This window comes from Polypterus senegalus, chromosome 13 (genome assembly GCF_016835505.1).
Source record: "Polypterus senegalus isolate Bchr_013 chromosome 13, ASM1683550v1, whole genome shotgun sequence".
Lineage (NCBI taxonomy): Eukaryota > Metazoa > Chordata > Cladistia > Polypteriformes > Polypteridae > Polypterus > Polypterus senegalus.
The window spans coordinates 74,158,947-74,178,306 of record NC_053166.1 but is presented as its reverse complement, the minus strand read 5'-3'; the positions used below and the strand labels follow the sequence as shown (position 1 = coordinate 74,178,306).

The 19,360-nt window shown below is 36.5% G+C and overlaps 1 protein-coding gene across 3 annotated transcripts in view; it reads left to right on the top strand.

Moving 5' to 3' along the window:
- The window catches only part of slc6a8 (solute carrier family 6 member 8), a 203,111-nt gene that overhangs the window by 149,887 nt on the left and 33,864 nt on the right, over positions 1-19,360 (top strand). For all 3 annotated transcript variants that reach the window (XM_039775517.1, XM_039775516.1, XM_039775515.1), the window contains 4 exons: positions 341-473; positions 14,159-14,293; positions 15,005-15,108; positions 17,917-18,041. In XM_039775517.1, coding sequence (XP_039631451.1) covers positions 341-473; positions 14,159-14,293; positions 15,005-15,108; positions 17,917-18,041 — 497 coding nt within the window. The remainder of the gene's footprint in view (positions 1-340; positions 474-14,158; positions 14,294-15,004; positions 15,109-17,916; positions 18,042-19,360) is intronic.

The window sequence follows — 19,360 nt, the reverse complement described above, 5'->3', positions numbered from 1 at the left end:
GTAACATGAGGTTCAAGGAATGAATGAGGGGTTAAAAAATCTGCAAGAACTATGTGATGCTATTAAGTCAGCATAGGACAAAATTCCTAAGAAACTGTTCTAGCACATGCTGAAAGCATGCTTTGACCAATTCAGGCTTTTCTGTGGGCAAAAGGGGAGCCTACCTGATGCCAGATAAGTGACCCCAATAAAGTGTCTGCTGTATATGTAGTACTGAGTAATACATTAATAATTTAATTCCGTTGTATGCTTGGTAATCCATTCATTGAATTAAAATATGCAGTTAATGGCAGAATTGATTCTTTGAACTGAGTTATTATATAACTTTTTATTTTTTTAGGAACAAAGTTCTGAATATTTCAAGTGGATTAGAAACACCAGGTTCTATTAACTGGGAAGTGATGCTGTGTCTTATGGCAACTTGGGTTATCGTGTACTTCTGTGTTTGGAAAGGGGTCAAATCAACAGGAAAGGTAGAGATGTTTCCCTTCTCATTGTTTTATACACATCTGTGAATGCCTTTTGAGGCTTTTTCAAATTATTGCCTCTGATGTTATTATATAAAAGCAATTTTTTCTAACTAAATCTTTTATTTCCATCTTCAGTGTTCTTGATATATTCAGTCAATAAAGTCTCTTGGCAAAGTCACAATATAAAATAATGTTTATTTGCCTATATTCTTCAAGTATATGCACTGATTTATACAAATTGTATAGTTTTCTAAATAAAACATTCCAGAGATGTCCCATCTATGTAGATCAGTTGAAGTGAATCTTCTCTTTTTCTTTGGGAGCCCAGCTTCCATTGTGCAAATTCTTTAACATATGCTAACCTCTTGGAGCACTTGACAATGCACATCTTTAACATTGCACAATATAGGTCAACCACATTCATTGTTCCACTCCTCCATTCAGTTTCTAAATGCTTTGATTCCATTACAAAATTGGTGGCTGATTTCATTTTTCATCAGTATAATTGAGAAATTCATTTGTAAATAAAAGAAAGAAGGTGATTTTGTTCATTAGGCCTGTTTGATTAGTCACTGATTCTGTCTGCTAAAGGAAATAATAACAGTCATCAGGTTCAAAATAATCTCAACTTTAAAGTAAGATATCCGGCTTAGTGGTGTGACACAGCTGGAATAATAATAAACCTGGCACTTATTCCATTGCACTTAGTCACAGTTTTCATTCAAAGAAGTGAGTGTTTAGACTTTTTACGGTATTATTTACTCTAAAGATTCTCTTTTTATCTTGCAACGTGTCACATTCTGGCAAGCAACAGAAACAGAGTTGAAGATTTACAGATATGAAAATTCTTGGAAAGCTTCTGTCAGACATGTATTTCTTCTAATACATTGTTAAAATTTATTTAGGAGGTCTCTAATTTGACTGTTGTTTGCAACGACTGCATGGAAAATGTGTAAGCGATTACTTGAACATGACTCCTTTAATTTACTTTTTTAAAGCACAACCTGGAAAGTCAATTATATTTACACTTATCATTTGTAAAAAATATAGAACATAATAAATGAAGAGGACATCTTTTCTAAGCTAAACTGCAAGCAGGTGTCTGAGCAAGTAGGAAAAAAATTGCAGTGGCAGAAACCTGGCTTGTCATGCTAATTCAAAAGGAAAACACAACTGGGGTTGGCGTCTTATTTATGGAGGGAGTACCCTAAGAAGTAATTATTTCTTAGACATGGAATAGCAGAGTGGGTGGTAGCAAGGTGGTGCATTAAAAATTATTTGTACTGCCATAGTACATTATGCAGTACAGACCACCTTAGGAGTATTGGGAGCAGAGGAGTTTTTCAAAGAACCTGAGCATCATGTGTGGAGTGATATGTGAGTTTTATCAGAGGGAACTCTGTTGCTATAGTGCCAGGACTTCCAGACCTTCTTTCTGACATTGAAAGTAGTACTGAGGATTGTCCTTGAAGTCACTTTTTTATATGCTTTGAAAACATCCCTCGTGAGTGTGGAGATAGGAGCTGAGTTTGTACCAAATGGTCATTTGAAAGGAGTAAAAGAGGCCATAGCCTAGATAGGAACATTGAAAGCATGTAGATATCCCCAAAGAGGCAACATGCTGTACTTTCTATTCTCTTCATTGTTTGACTTTAGTGCTTCAGTCCTTCTTAATTCTTCCTTGATGGTTATTTAAATTGTAAATACATATTTTTGTAAACTTTGATCTCCTTGGCTTAATTATGATTTGGAGTAACAATATAAGATTGTTTGATCTCATTTACTGTAAACTTCTCAAATGGGTCTCTGTGAATCCAGAAATTACCTGCACCATAACTCTGTATTTGAAAGGATACTTTGTTTAGTACAACATAAAAAATATTTCTGTAAATCATTTTTACCTTCACCTTTCTTGATCAAGCCTTAAGTTATGGTGTCTCTTATGGTGACATACAAGCAATTTAAAGCCACTGGAAATTATCACAATGTAAATAACATTTTCTTTGTTAAGCAGTTGAAAGATAGAATCCCTTCTCTCAGACCTTTCCTACCCACTGGAAAATTATTTACTTTAGAGTCACAATGTATTTATAAATAATGGAATATACTGTAGTAGAAGGAGGCCCACTCATGAGTGTGATTGTAGTCAGTATGAAGGAGAATAGCAGGGCAGTGCCAAGGCTTTGATAATGTATACACTGACAAAAGCAATGTAGATGCAAATAATTCAACATGCTCTGCATGTATGTGGATTTTTCTAGAAAAGCTATAGTGAGGGAAAGCATTACTGAAAGGAAATAAATACAAAAAGAAAAAGACAAAAGTACAAAAGAAGTGCAAAGTATGACATAAGTGGAAAGCATTGTGTCACTTCAGGGCACATTAGAGCAAACCACCCAGTATTTGTCAGGGTTTCTTAAACTGACCCAAAGAACAGATTAGCAGAGAATGAGCTGTAGTTTGGTGTCCCTGAAGCAATTACAGACCCACCCAAGACTCCAAAAGTATTTTTTTAACTATGCTAGAAGTGAACTGAGGAGTGGACTTAAATCCCCCTAACAACAATTTCTTGATTGAGTGTTGCATTGGGATGAGAGCTGGTAGCAAGCATTCTACTGGCAGGAAAAGATAGGGAGGTAAAAGAATAATGTAGAGATGTGGAAAGGTGCATGAGCCACCACATTTAATAGTCAGGAACTTGAACACTTACTGTATGGCACTAGTGTTTGTTGTGCTCTTTTGGTTTAAAACTTACTGTGTTTACAGTTTCTGTATATTTTCACATTCTTATTATTGTTATAAAGCTTTTTTATTTTGATAATATGATCTTCTTGGCCTTATTCTCAGTTTGGGGACAACTCAAGAGTTCTCTCTCTGTCTTCCATAATATATGTAATGTGTACAGCGGCACATTACATAGTTTGGATTGTAGACATCTTTGTAAAGATATAATAAAAATGGCAATAAAAAAAAAACATTTTATAGCCTGCCTTTCAAACTCCATGGATCTGGTATACTGCTCAACAAAAATGAAGAAAATAAATACATAATACATAGATAGCAGTAAAAGATAATAGCACAAATTATACATAGACTTTTGCAAACAGATATGTTTAAATCTTTTTTTGAAAGCTTGCATTTGTGTGTTTTTGTGAAGACTTTGAAATGAAATCTCCACAGTGTTGGAGTAGAGATACAAAAACCTCTGTTGCCCACAATACTCTTCATAATCTTTGGGACAGTGAGTAGAGGACGATCAGCCCAAGCAGCAAACAGTCTGCTGTCCCATTCCCCCACCTTGATGGAGCTCAGCTCACGGGCAAAAAGTTCTCCCAGCTTTTAGATCTGGCGATGTATGCGCCCAAAAAGAAGAAGCCTTTGATTTCAGTCAGTAATAGCCGGTGTATATTTTGGGCACGTACACCGTCAGCACGGCACTGTCAGATCCAAACACTAGTGTAGCGAATTGCTTGCATACTGAAGTGACTTTAGCTGCAGGTGGAAGTCCCATTTTACTTATGGTGCCAAGCAGAGTTGCGTTGCGCTAGAGCAGTCTGCTTTGAAGGAGCTGTCTGTTGCTACCTTTGCCCAGTCTGACAGTGGTCAGATTGCCGGTACAACAAATAGTTCTGATCAGGCATCAGCCACAGCACTGCTCTTGTGAAAAGAATGGAGATAAATGCCATTAATTTAAAGAGGGAGAGGCAAGTTTGTTGTACCATGTGAACGTCACAGAGAGAATAAAACTTGTGAGACTTGCCCGGACACCGCCAGTCGGAAACCACATCTTTACCAAAGTTACACGTTTATTAAACATAAATAAACACAGTCCCAAACACCACACAATGCCCACAGCAATTAATCACCCCAATAAAGTCCTTTTCTCTCAGTCCTTGGCCGCCTCTCTCCTCCAGGGAGCGTTGTCCTACTCCCACTCCCAACTCTGGCTCTCCGATTGCTGGAAGGTGGCCCCTTTTATTCCTGCCCGGATGTGCTCCAGGTGGCTGATAATGTCCATCCGGCAGCACTTCCTTTTGGGGACGCCCTTTGCCCTCCGGGCGTCCCTGGCAGGTTCATCTGCCATCTTGCCTGGTGTGGCGGAAGTGACAATTCTACCAGTCCAACGAGGCTTGAGGTGCCCCCTGGCAGAGGCCACGGGTCCCAATGAGTTAAATCCCCTTTACTCTTCTCCCGCGGTCCTCTCCTAGTCCAGGGTGGCTGTCCCCTCATGACCCAGATGCTGTTTAAGTCCCTTTCCGGTCCATCCAGGCATCCCAGCCAGGTAAGAACCCCAGCGATCTACCACAAACTGAATAATAAAAAAATAAGCACTAACTTTTACAAGTTGGCAAAATTTATACAGACCCAAATCAAATGTATGTTTTTATGATATTGTAGAATAATAATAATAATAGCTCACTACTCAAAACACAGCGGGCCCAGTGTCGAACCTGGGACTTTCGGGGTATAAGGCAGCAGTTTTTACCTCTGCACCATTCAAGAATACATGTAAATTCCCTGTCGATTGACATTTGAACTTGAGTTTTTAATTCATTGACAGCCACATGTAAATGCTTTTTTTTTTGTTTGGTTATATTCTTGAATGAAAGTGCACATGTTTATTTGATATTTGGACTAAAGTCTTCACACATTATACACATCACGTCATTATTAGTATAATGTGGAAAAAGTTTCTGCTTTAGGTATGTGTTCAGCAGTTTTTGCATTTCTTGTCATCCTACACTTACCCAGATCTTTGTAGACATGGAATACACATGAAATGCATGTATTCCAAATAACGATATACTGTATTATTTACCCTATACAACTCCAGGCACATCACACACAGATAAGGAGCCTTGGCTTGAGCTGGGAGAACTTTTGCCCACGAGCTGATCTCCGTCAAGGTGGGGGATGGGACAGCAGGCTGCTTGCTGCTTATGCTGATCAACGCATTTACAAAACAAAAGACGCTGATGGCAGAGGTGCAAAGGGATTTAAGGTGGGCCGGGATAATGAGATTTTTGTTGGTTTAAGGAATTCTAGTGTTAAAGCATTACAAAGCCCAGACTAGGTGTTCATGGGTTCACTCAGTAGCTTGTTTTCAGTAGATTATTAATGCGTGGAAGGAAATGCTAACTAAATTTAAAGACTGATCAGAAATACTGCCAACTGTTACTATAAAATGATCCATCTTTCAGTCGGCAACAGTTCATGTTTTTCACTATTTAAGTTAAACAAATTAAGATGTCAGTCATAATTTGACATCATACAAGAAGGCAATAAAGTAGGTGGCGAAAGGAATGTTATTGTTTTTACATAATGTGAGTAACAGCACAACAGTAGTAGTTCAGATCATGATGATCTTAGATCATCCTAAAGGAAGAGCATAGATGTTAAACAGTAGACGCCCCATGACTGAGACTTGTGGCACACTCTGGATAATACGTTTCCTTTTTTTTTCCTGATGTTTGAACTGTTTTGTCCTGAGGTTTTTACCCAGTCCACATTCATGCTACTTTAGGTCAAATGAGGCCTACAAATTACCAATGTACAGGAGGTTATGCTCAAGCTTTATACAGTAACACACTGGTGAGGCCTCACATGGAGCACTGTTTACAGTTTTGGTCTCCAAGCTACAAAAAAGCTGGAAAAGTCCAGAGAAGAAGAGCAACTAGGCTGATTCCAGGGCTACAGAAAATGAATTACGGGGAAAGATTAAAATAGCTGAGCCTTTTCAGTTTAAGAGAAAGAAGATTAAGAAGAGACATAATTGAAGTGTTTAAAATAATGAAGAGAATTAGTGCAGTTGATCAAGACTGTTCTTTTAAAATGAGTTCCATCGAGAACATGGGAACACTGTTGGAAACTTATTAAGGGTCAATTTAGAAAGTTTCTTTTTAAACAGAAAACCACAGGCACATGGAATAAGCTACCAAGTAGTGTGGTAGACAGCGGGAGTTTAGGGACTTGATGTTGTCTTAGAAGAGTAAAGTGGATAGGATTGTTGAGCTTTCTTGGGCTGAATGGTCTGTACTCGACTAGATTGTTCTAATGTTTTTATGTTCTAATTTGACTAAGTGATTGTCTGCGAACTGTAGTAAAACAACTGTCCAGCTGTTGCTTTGTTTCTGGCCAATATGGTGTTACCTCCATTTTGACAGAAAGATAGCTTATTAAAGTATTTTACAGTGTCTTACTCAACTTGTTAACTTTTCTGTTAGACAGGTAAACCTAAATTTTCTTTTGTGTAAGGTATGGATATCATTTCTATAGTCCTGCTTCTTTGGTCAACTATCTGCCTCTTTTTGTAAAGCTACAATTTTTGTCCTTAATTGTCCTCTCTTTCCTTTTTTACTTGTCTGGATTAAAATCCCACAGCCGCTTACACTGGCCTCTTAAAAGCATCTGCTAAATTAAAATACCTCATTGTTGAAGCAGAGATTCCAGAGAAGATAAAAAAAAAATACTTTGTTTGCACTTTATACAGATCTCATTTCTAAATAACATGCCCTTACTAAAGCATTGCCAAGGTTTGACCCTGAAGGGCTTTCTGTAACTTACTTAACCTTGTGTTATTCAAATATCCTTACCCTTGAACTCACATGCACACAAAAGGACACACTGCGTCACTGTGGTAACGTCAATAGCTATAAAGAGGGGAGGTTCAGAAAATAGCAGGTGCTTCATTCATTTATTCATTCATTCCCAGGCTGTTGTCTTCCCATTGGTCAGCTTAAATAGGAGGACTGCAGTGAGACGTGACTGAACCCTCGCACACAAGCCAATGCCTTCGGCTTTCCTGTGAAGGCAATCTCATGTTTAGGCTTCAGAGTCTGATACAGACAATCTTAATAGTGGTAATGATTCAAGATACTCAGTTTAACTCCTTTTCTGCCATCATCAAGAATGAAACATTTTTAATTTAGGTTTGAATTTTATATTTACCATTATTTTGATGATGAACATGGTTTGGTAAAATATTTAAATATCTATATCAACTCTATTTTCAGTTGCTCTTTGTTGATTATTACAAGCTTTATTTTGTCTCAGAGCAGCAGAGATATATGCCGAGAGTAAAATTGCAGTGGCAACATTATTTATGATCATTATCTTGATTTACTCAGGTTGGGTGATTGCACACTAAATTGCATCTTCTAATATCCTTTCTTCATTTAACTGTTGGTCTTTCCATTACTCCTGCAACAGAAAGTATAAAAAATAATTCTGAATAATGTTCAGTATGTTCTTAAAAAATAATAGCATGCTCTGTCACAAATATGATGATGAATTTAAGTTTGTTCTTCATAAAATGGTCTCTTCACACATTTTATTGTGCTTACCTACAGTACATGCTTCAGCATTTGGTTTGTAATAATGTGTTTAAAGCCTGTATTCTTTGTTTTTTGTAAAATATTCTCATATTTTATTGTGTTCTGCCTTCTCCAGAGAGATGGCACACACATTTTGATCCAAGGCAAATGGTTGAAAATATCAAAAAGTATGTTTTGTGCATGTAAGTCTTTTTTTTGCCATGCACTTATACAAAGTGAACATCTCAACTCAGCTTACACAAATGCCCCTTTGTGATTAACAGCATTTTTACTTCCTTAAATTATATAATCCACCTATTAACCCACCTATTCATTCATCTGCCCATGTACTTGCTAAACCTACTTTTTCCATTACAAAGCCACTTTGAACGGCAGCCAGACAAGTGTGAAAGGCAGGAACCACCCCAGATGGGAGTTCTGTCCATCACAGGGGTTCAGTTGTTAAGTGATTTCTAAAATAAATGTTTAAAACTGCTTTTTTGGCATTTAAAAAAATTATTCTGTAATATTGTGATTCATTCTTCATTTTCTGAGCCCAATGTTTTCATTACTAGACCATCTGAATTAAACTGCATCCTAAAAATTTTCCTCAAGTTGCATTGAGGAATCAAAATGCATCCTAAAAACCTTCCTCAAGTTGCATTAGGGACTATAATATAGATGTAAATGTACAATTTCACAATAATTGTCAGTTGAACGTCTTATCAGTTCTGTTACTATTTCACAGTGAAGAGTTTGCACCCTATGTTTGCATTTTTTATAACCACTGCCATTTGGGCAAAGTCCATCTTTGGTGAATAATATAATATCTGTTTACATTTACATTTTCACAGGTTCTGTTTGCGTTAATGTGTTATCTATATTGGTGGAAATGTAATACCTTTCTCTAGAGCTAATGGAATGTAGTGACATCCTAAACGAACTATATGTTGTTGTACTGTATTATATTAAGTATTGTACCTATTATCTACTATAGAGATGAATACTATACATTTTCATATTTATGAGTTTTCGAGTTATAGTCCCTGGGGTTTCAGCACTGCATTCACCCTAGAGCGGATTGATTTTTCTTTATGTTGTCTACTTTAGTAAGTTTGTCAGTTGGGTACACATCTTCGTTTGTGTACCTTTGCATAATTGGGCATTTGACTTTAAAAGCAGAAGACAGCCTCTCCCTATGCAGACCCACCACAGGATGATCAGATCAGGGCGTGTGACCCACAGCCATGTGTTTGATATCTGTTAATATACTTTCTTTTTAACCACGACCAGTGACTGCTCATTTCGGCTTCATCGTAGAGTGACTTGATTGCCTTTCTGAAGGCCTGCCCTCTATGACTCCTGCCTCACTCAGAGGCCTCATCTGAGAGCTGGCAACCAATTCCCGATTTCTGCCTCTGCTACAAGACTGATAATATCACAGCTTCTTTTGTTCATGTGCCTCGGTACTGTAACCTCAGTGTTGAAGTAACTGTGCTGACAGTTGAGCCTAAATGGTGCGGCTCAAACCACCTATGACTGAACACCAGCAAAACCAAGGATCTGGTGGTGGATTTTAGGAGCCCCAGGTCCCTCATGGACCCCGTGATCATCAGAGGTGAATGTGTGCTGAAAGTGCAGACCTATAAATACCTGGGAGTGCAGCTGGATGATAAATTGGACTGGACTGCCAATACTGATGCTCTGTGCAAGAGAGGACAGAACTGACTATACTTCCTCAGAAGGCTGGTGTCCTTCAACATCTGCAATAAGATGCTGCAAATGTTTTATCAGATGGTTGTGGCGAGTGCCCTCTTCTACGCGGTGGTGTGCTGGGGAAGCAGCATAAAGAAGAGGAATGCCTCACGTCTGGACAAACTGGTGAGGAAGGCATGCTCTATTGTAGGCACGGAGCTGGACAGTTTGACATCTGTGGTGGAGCGACGGGTGATGAGCAGGCTCCTGTCAATCATGGAGAATCCACTGCAGCCACTGAACAGTATCATCTGCAGACAGAGGAGTAGCTTCAGCGACAGACTGCTGTCACTGTCCTCCCCCACACTATGCGACTCTTCAATTCCACCCTGGGGGATAAACGTTAATATTATACAATGATATTGTCTGTTATACCTACATTTTTTAACTTGCACTGCATTTTTATCACTATTTAATTAATATTGTTTTTATCAGTATTCTGCTGCTGGAGTATGCAAATTTCTCATTGGGGATTAATAAAGTATCTATCTATCTATCTATCTATCTATCTATCTATCTATCTATCTATCTATCTATCTATCTATCTATCTATCTATCTATCTATCTATCATCTCATCTGGTCTCAGGTTGGATCTGACAACTTCTTTTGGAGGGGTTTGTCTGTGACCTAGGTTGACTCTCATATTCCAGTTCCTGGCAGCGTTCAGTGAGCCTGTGTCAGGGATTGAGGAGTGAGTCCTCCATTTTTCTCTTTCCCGGATGAAAGGTGTTGCGTGCAGGAGGGTTATCTAAGCATTGAGAAGCATCACATTAGTTGTTCTTCTCTTTTCTTCAGGTTTAGCTGCAATATACCACCTCAGCACTCTGCTTGATGGTGGGCAGGTGTTACAACTCAAATAATATTCTTGAAGGTTTTCAAGAATGGGGACAGGCCAGCCAAAGATGCAAATTTAAGGGAAAGGGCAGGACATCATGGCTAGCTCTGATGAAAAAGCTTATGTTATTTGAATTCATGGTCTATAGATCACTCCAGCTAATTTTCCATCTCATTCATTTTCCATATTTGGCTTGAAATATGACTTTGGTATACAGAGCTGTGGACTTGATGGCACACGTCCTCAACTACCAGTTGCTGAAATTCTTTTTGGCCAGGAGGATTCCTTGCTTCTAGGCCAAGGCCTAGACTCTACCTTGTTGGACAAAGCCTGCTATATCGCATCCGGTGCTGCTGTAGCCAGAGTCATTTTTTTAATTTTTAAAAAAGCTGAAGTGGCATCTCTTATGACCAAATCCCAAGACTCCACGAGCATTATATCCAGCCTCAATTTGCCACATTTGTATTCTTTTTCAAAGCTAGAAATTGCCATTGAAAGCACTACATTACCCTAAAACACTCACATGTGAACTGACCAGACTCTCCATTTTGCTGAAAATTTGAAAGAGTGATTTCATACTTTGTGAGTGTACATATATTTTAGGGCAACGAGCCAAACTGAAGGCACCACTATTTCAAATACCCTGGAAGAGCAGTTTTATTAATTTGCTTCAGGTCACTGAGTATATCCTGCCTGTGGTGTTGCACTAGCTTACTGTCTTTGGATTTGCATTATACCAAAGTCTGAGACTTTTGATTATTTTCTCCAGCACATTTGGTACTCACACTTCATTAATGAAAAACCTATTTTGTCTTTAAGCCTACTCGTTATTGTTAATTTGGGTGATGTCGTCCATGCACGCTCTAATAAGGGGAAGCCACAACCCACTCCCACATTGTGATTCTTGTATATTGAGTTCCATTGCTATAGTGAATGTATAGATGGTGCAATCTGCCATTATTACTATTTTCAAGTGCTGCCAAGTGGTGTTATATTCTTGTGTTGTAGTGCAGGAATGGAGATCTAGGAAATAAGATTGGACAAAGCTTTGTGATTACTTCTGGAACGTGAAAAAACTTAAAGGCTGTTTAGAGCATCACATGGAGCACTAATCAAAAGACATTGCCTTCTGCACTAATGTATCAATAAAATTGTTACTCAACAGGTATACAAATATTCTTTTGACGTATGATATTAAAGAATATTTTGCCTTCCACGACCTGTAGATTAATCTGTTGAAATTTGTTAATTCACAAAGAGTTTCTCTCTCAAAGAATCAAAATCCCTGCTGCCCTCCTCTATGCCTTGGGTATGATTCTTTATTCCATGCCTCTTTCTTAATGTTCCAAAAGTATAAGTATTCTTATAAAGCCTGTATGTAATACCATTTGGCCCTGGCAATGATGCTGTTTTTGTCCATTTTACTTTGCTCCTAACTTCTTTCCATGTAGGTGGCCTTGAGTCCATCTGATGTTCAGAATGATGATTGGGGGCATGTTGTGGAGGATGTTAATTAGTTAATTCCTCTGGTTGTTTGAGTGGGTCTTCCTAGGCTGCTTCTCAAGTTCTTCATTGACACTGTCAATATCCCACTCCTGTCCATACTGAAAAGGCTTTTCATACCTGTAGGGGTCTTTATAAAAGACTGCTCTTATTCATTCTTTCTTATTTTGCCTTCTCAGATGTTCTGCTCTTTGCAGAATTACAAGGCGCTTCTTTACTTCTACCTGTAATGCATTAAGTCTTTCCTTTTCTTCCTTTGTGGCTTTCCTCCACCGTTTTCTTGGCTGTCACCTTTCCTTTATTTAAACAGAACCTCATTTCTCATTCTCTGGAAGATCACAGACAGAATCAACTGAAAAAGTGTAATATATAAGTAGTAAAAATAAACGTTTTTCGAAAGAATTTGTCAGTTTTTGATAGGACAGTCTGTATTAAGTTAGCAGGGCTCTTATTTATATTAGTTTGAATGAACATGGCTGGGGGTTAGCATTTTTACCATTGCCAAAGACAGAATTGATAATCTCTTTTTTGTCTAGGATACTAACAAGTGAAGCTAAACTGCTCTTGTTGTTTTCAGTAGCCATATTCAGCCGCTGTATTCTACAAGGACCGCAGTTGCCTAATTTGACAAAGATTTTATTCAGTGCACAAGGTTAAAGGTTTATAAAGGTTTATCCAAATAAAATTTTTAAAAAAGATGATCAGTAAATCGAATTAAAAGCTTTTGTTTATGCTTTCTATTTCTACTGATCCCAATTCATTACACTGTTGTAAACCCAAAGTAAACTCCAAATGAAGGTGAGCCAAGTGCATTGCACAGCACATAATGTTAAATTAGTCCACTCAAGCCTACGTGGAGGGTAAGATTTGGCAGGAACATTAGTCTGAATGCCCAGGCAAAAGCATGGAACTCAGCGAGGTGTATTACAATGACAATACAAAGACTTGGATTAAGGGGAAAAGAATCCTAATGAGGAGGTGGAAAGGAGTAGGTGAAACATTTTTAGAATGAAACTACAAAGAGCAGCATGTGACCAGCAGTTTAGAACATGATGAGCAGACCAGTAAAGAATGCTAATGAAAATGTGTGAGATGTGGGGCTTGTTACTTTATTATTGCTTTATGACTACTTTCTAAAATTGTAATTTTTCTGTTCACCATGGTAAAAAATACCTTTTGAAAGCAATGACAAATCTGAAAATTGCTGTAGCCTGGCTTTTTTCGTGTTTCATCACAAATCTGTAATGGAATCAGTGGTAGGATACAACCATGCATACCTATAGTACATACTGTAATGATGATGTCATCAACACCCAACATTGCACACTAGCAAGTACACCCAAACGAAAATAATAAAACCCTCAAAACAAGAAAAGCAGAAAAAATATACTGTATCCAAAATTTCCAAACTGCTGAAAAATGGGGCATATGCTGAAGTTTGTGCAGTGGTAAACTGGTCAGGGAAGTAATAAGTCAGCTACAGTTGGTCATACAGTATATACTGTATGTTATCTCCTACTCGTAATGTTAAAAAGTACAAATATAAAAGCAGATTTAGACAAGAATATCTTGAGCATTAATATTTAGGCGATTTAATTAAAGGCGCAGAAAGTAATTTAATAAGTAGAATGGAATCCATTTAACAATATGGCCGACCTAGAGAGCTTCAATGAACAGAATATTTTGGTCAGTCTTGTCACAGGCAGTACTAATTAGCCTAATAATTGCAACATAATAACTCAAGCACTGGCAGTTTCTTGGCTGACAAAAAATAAAGTGGTATCAATTATTAGCAGTTTACTCTGTGATAATTCTGTGCATTTTTCAACAGTTACTGGTGGAAATATGGTATTTCTAAAGTAGCAGTTGCTAATTTTACTTAGTAATATAGAATTAAATTGTCTGTTCTGTATAAACTTCCAAGTTACTAAAATCATGGAGCAATGTGCTATAATTTACCACTTCCAAATAATACAGCAGATTCCTAATCCTGTGATTTTCTAGTGTCAGAGGGGTAAGTACTGTAAACCACCTTACTGAAGATGATGCCTATTACTTTTTAGACTAAAACAAAAATTATTTTAGCCATTTATACTGAATATTATCAGTATTTTAAAGCTCAGCAAAATATATTTACATTTTATACATTGTACCTGTTATATTCTGTAGACAAATGTTATTTTTTTATATACCTGTGTATATACAGTATAATATACTGTACCTGCCCTTTATTACTTGATTTTAGTCAATGCATTAACATTCTTGTCTCTACTTTTTCTAGATTGTGTATTTTACAGCCACTTTCCCATATGTAGTCCTTATCATCCTGCTTATTCGTGGCGTAACCCTGCCAGGCGCTCATGATGGCATTCTCTATTACCTAAAGCCAGATTGGTCTAAACTTGCTTCAGCACAGGTAAGATGCTAAGAAACCAACTTTTGTATGCCTAAGATATATTCTCTGTTAATTAAGCAGAGCTTGTTTAGTGTGTTTCCCATATATTATTTTATAAAGAGCATGATTGGTATTTTATAAATCAGTTTAGTATACAGATTACATAATTCCATATTACATGTCATAATAATTTAATCTTTTAAGTCAAATAATAGTGGCCTACATATAAAAAGGTCAAAATATGTTTGCTTATTAGTGTATAATAAAGTAAGGATAATGCAGCATTTTTCAATGCAGAATGTCACATGATATGTCATACATGTGCTGGCTTTGACCACAGTTGTTTTATGTTGCTGCATCCTAATAGACATGGGATTTGAATCCTGGTTCAAATCACTGTCTATGTGGAATTTGTTCTGGTACTGCACTGCATTTCCCTGCTAGTCAATAATTATATATCCTTTATTGTCAATTAAAAAGACAATTAGGCATGAGTCACATCCCAAAGAAATATAACAAAGGTGATTCAAAATGTCCCCTGTGTTAGAGGGCATGGGTGTGCCTGTGAGTATGTCATGTAAAGGACTAGTATCCTGTTCAGGGATGTTTTATTCCTTGCACTCAATAATGGAAGGATGCATAGCATTCCCCATAACCCTGACCTTGATAAAATCTTGATAAATCAAATTCTTTATCTGAGATATCCATTATTTTAAAAATGTTTTCTCATAGGTTTGGATTGATGCTGGTACACAAATCTTTTTTTCTTATGCAATCGGACTTGGTGCTCTTACTGCACTAGGCAGCTATAACCGATTCAACAATGACTGCTACAAGTAAGTGCTCTACTGTTCATTTCTCAATTTTTATAACTAGCACTAGGGTTTCTACACCATTCTGAACATTAGTTAGTGAATGTCAAAGTGAAAGTCAGTCAGATGTACTGTAATTATGCCCTGAGATGGACTGGTACCTCATCCAAGAATGATTCCTGCCTAGCACCTAACACTAACAGGTTGAACTCAAGCTGCCTTGCAACATAATAAAATGGTTAAGGAAATGGTAAATTATCACTAGTTAAATAAAGGTGTTATTAACTTGCAGGGGAAAATATGACTGAAATCAAATAGCAATTAAGCTGATGCATGCCTGCATTTAAAAAAAGTACAGTTTAAACAGTTAAGTTAGATAGGACATATTTTTCAGATAGTGTAGAAGAAGTAAAAATTCAGAATTTGACAAAAGTCAAGAACTATTTTATTTCAGCACTTTCCTTGCAACTGCTGTACATATAAATATAAGCCACAGATGTAGAGGCAATGGCAGAAGAATGGAACTGTGTTATGGAGTCTCATTTTCTCTTCAAATTGTACAGAAGGAAAAGGTCTATATTAGTAGAAGTGTTTAGCTTGTATTCCAACCTCTGTTCAAGGTACTGATTTTTATTACTTCCCATAAAATGACACAAAACATTCTCAGTTCCACTTAATCCACTTCAGTACCTTACAGGGGGCAGAGCCAGTCCTAGTAGCTTTGGGTATAAGGCAGGAACGAGCCCTTGATAAAATGCAGCACTCACACATATCCACACTCATACAAAGGGCAAATTTAGAGTCACTCATTACCCAGCTCTAATTATTGTGTAGAGCACGGGTGGGCAAAGTCAGTCCTGGAGGGCCGCAGTGGTTGCAGGTTTTTGTTCCAACCCAGTTGCTTAATTAAAAACCAAGTTACTATTGTAAATCATATTTTCCTTTTATGGAAGAACTACTTCACCCTCACAGCACTGGGCACCTGGATTTGATTCCCAGTCTCTCCTCTTTCTGTATGAATTGTGCCTCTCCTGTATACTGTAATGAGCAAGGTGGGGTCAGAAGATGGATGTGTTCAAATGTTTTGTAATTTTATGTTATTTTTTGTTTATTTATTTCCTTTTGTTGCCTACAATGATAAAGTAATTTATTCATCATTTTGTATTATTGACTGCTATGATGTCTCACATCACTAGGAAGGATGGCTACATATGTATACAGCATATAATGTCACAGTAGCCACTCTTGTTTAAGGCAAACCTAAATGGTACAGTGTTGTTCTAACTTTCTTTGTTAAGGGTGAAATCCTTAGAGAGAGAGAACTAGTTTATCTAGCAATTTCTTCCTTAGTTTGGCTTCAAACTTTGCTTTTTTCTGATATCAAGTCTTTGTTTGCCAGTCTTTCGTATAAGCCCTCATTAACTATCTACCTCACTTAAACATAAACATAAAATTAAATAATCTTTTTCAGAGATTATGTAGTTTCAGACAATGGATATAGCCAAGTACACACTTCCTTCCTATGGTTTAGTATTCTGACCAAGACTTTTAGTAGCACATCATTTATATATGTGTCTACTATTTTTGATAATTGTTAAATGGCACATTCTACAAATGTAGTATACTCAAAGAAGGAATACATACTTATTATTATTATTATAATACATAATTGTTATTGTTTATTTAAAAATATGAACAAGTTTTTTTGAGCATTTCTTAACCTTATTCTTTATTACCTTTATTTCTTATCCTTATTCCCTATGTACGAAGTAGTCACAGATGGACAATATCCCTCAAGGAGCTGAATTCACTACTTTGTTTTATTTAAAGTATGTAGAGTGTAGCAAAAATAAAAGCTCTATTCATAATATAATTAACAATTGCTTTTCCCTTACAGATCAATTTATTACATTTCTCTAAACTGTAACTGTAATTACAAAGTGACACAGAATATCACAAAAATGTCTGTATATTTTGCAAGTACAATATATAAATTTTGTAATATTTTACAACATAAATAGAGAATTATCCAATTAATTATTTTAAAACTTTATGCTCATAAAACACCTTTTGTCACCTTTTTTCATTTTTTCTCAGTCTTTATTTGACAAATTGGAACTTCTGACCCTTTTTAGTTGATACATCCCCTCAGCTACTCCCCCAGAATATATTTATGCATTTACAATTTTTTTCTTTTTGTTTTGTTTTACTTGTTTTCGTGGATATTTCAGCAAAAAAACTAAAATCCATTTTACCTAGGAATCACAAAGTTTTTTATAAGCTATGTTTTTATACTGCGATGGGCTGGTGCCCTGCCCTGGTTTTGTTTCCTGCCTTGCGCCCTGTGTTGGCTGGAATTGGCTCCAGCAGACCCCCGTGACCCTGTAGTTAGGATATAGCGGGTTGGATAATGGATGGATGTTTTTTATAATAGTTGCTGATTCTAAAGTAATTGTCCTTTATCTTCTAAATTTCATCACTAATCTAAATCAAATCTAATTTCACAGTAAAGAAATGATTAGTAATTAGGAACCCATATATACAGTAATTGTAAAGAGAGAGGCATATTATTTCATCAGGACCTAAACTTGTGGATACCACAAGATTTGGTAGGGTATATTTTATGGATCAGGAAATAAATTAAATCAATTTCACTTCATTAGGTAATATTCTGATTAATGTAGTAGCCTCGATTTTAGACATTTTGAGTTATTCACTCCTTCCAGTTAAATCTGAACAACTGAAAATATTGAGCAGCTTGTTCTGACAAGTGGGGAACAGCAAATGCATCAGAGTACACTGTAATACACTACTCTTATTTTTGTCTTGCAGAGATGCCTTTATCATATCTCTTATTAACAGTGGGACCAGCTTCTTTGCTGGGTTTGTTGTCTTCTCTATTCTGGGATTTATGGCTTCAGAGCAAGGTGTGGATATTTCTAAGGTTGCTGAATCAGGTACAGTAGAAGTTTACCATATTTCTGTTCTTTGACAATCAAAAGGATAATAGTTATATTATTAAAAATATGTATTAGAAGTTGATCCAATCTTTTTTAAGTGTTTGCTCTGTGTTAGAATTGCAAAAATGTGTCTTTAGATTGCTGTAATCCTTTATATATAACTATCATAATGCTTTAACTTTATTATTGTTAATGCTGGTTCAAATAATGGAACTGTTACCTCAAGCATTACAACTGCCATTCCTAAAAGATGTTCCTTATGGTCTTGAAGGAGAATTTTAAACAGAGTCATACTTCATTACAATGCAACAAGTGTAACAAGAAAAAAGTAAATCTGTTATGTTAATAATAGATATTCATAAACAATGCTGCACTGTAAGTCAGAGTTTGGATGTATACACATTGTAATAGTAAATTCTATAACTTAATACATAGTATCTTAGAATGAAGACATCCTATGTCAGTCTTTACTTGCACTCATGTTATAAGTAACAGCTACACAGAATGCCACCGTTTGCTTAGTGGTTGGTGTTTGATGCCACAGAGACTATACTGAGAATCTCAATCAGCTGCAGCTATATTCACTTACTAAGATAAAATATAACCTCTCTAGTGAGCAAGATGTCTATTTTGGATATAAACTATTTGGGATGCCTTTGTTTTTAATACATAATAAAACATGTAATTTTAGTGTATTTGTTAAATGTCCCCTTTCCAAATTTATAGTTAAACATTAGATTATTACAATAAATTCATTGTATTTAATAAATGTGACAACATCCATTCACTTTACTAAAAAACAGACCCAACTTTTAATGGTTATTACAAAATTTAAGTGAAGTAAGTTAATGTAAAAAATTATACAACTGCAAGAGCATATGGTCTCCATTAGTTATTACAAAAAATCCTATCTCTGTGCAATTCCTGTTTAAAAAGACTCCTATGTAGGTTCACTATCCTTGTGATAACAGAAAGCATTATATGTCTGCACCAGCTTGTCACCCTATCATTTCTTGAGGTCTTTAGTAAAACACTAACAAGACTGCCCAGACAAGTGCCTCAAGACTACAGCAGTGATAAGTGAAGCAACAAAGCTAGCCCAAACACTGAAACCAATCCATGATGATGTCACTTTTCCCAACATGTGTGAATCCATAATTCCTGATTAGTAAAATACACATGGCTAGAAGTACAAGAATAATAGAAGACATACAAAATAGAGTTAGGGCCCAAAGGTACCATAAACATGACTTTCAGCAGGCATGCCAATTATAAAAAAATTACTATGCAAGTTTGCACAGCAGCATAACCTAGAG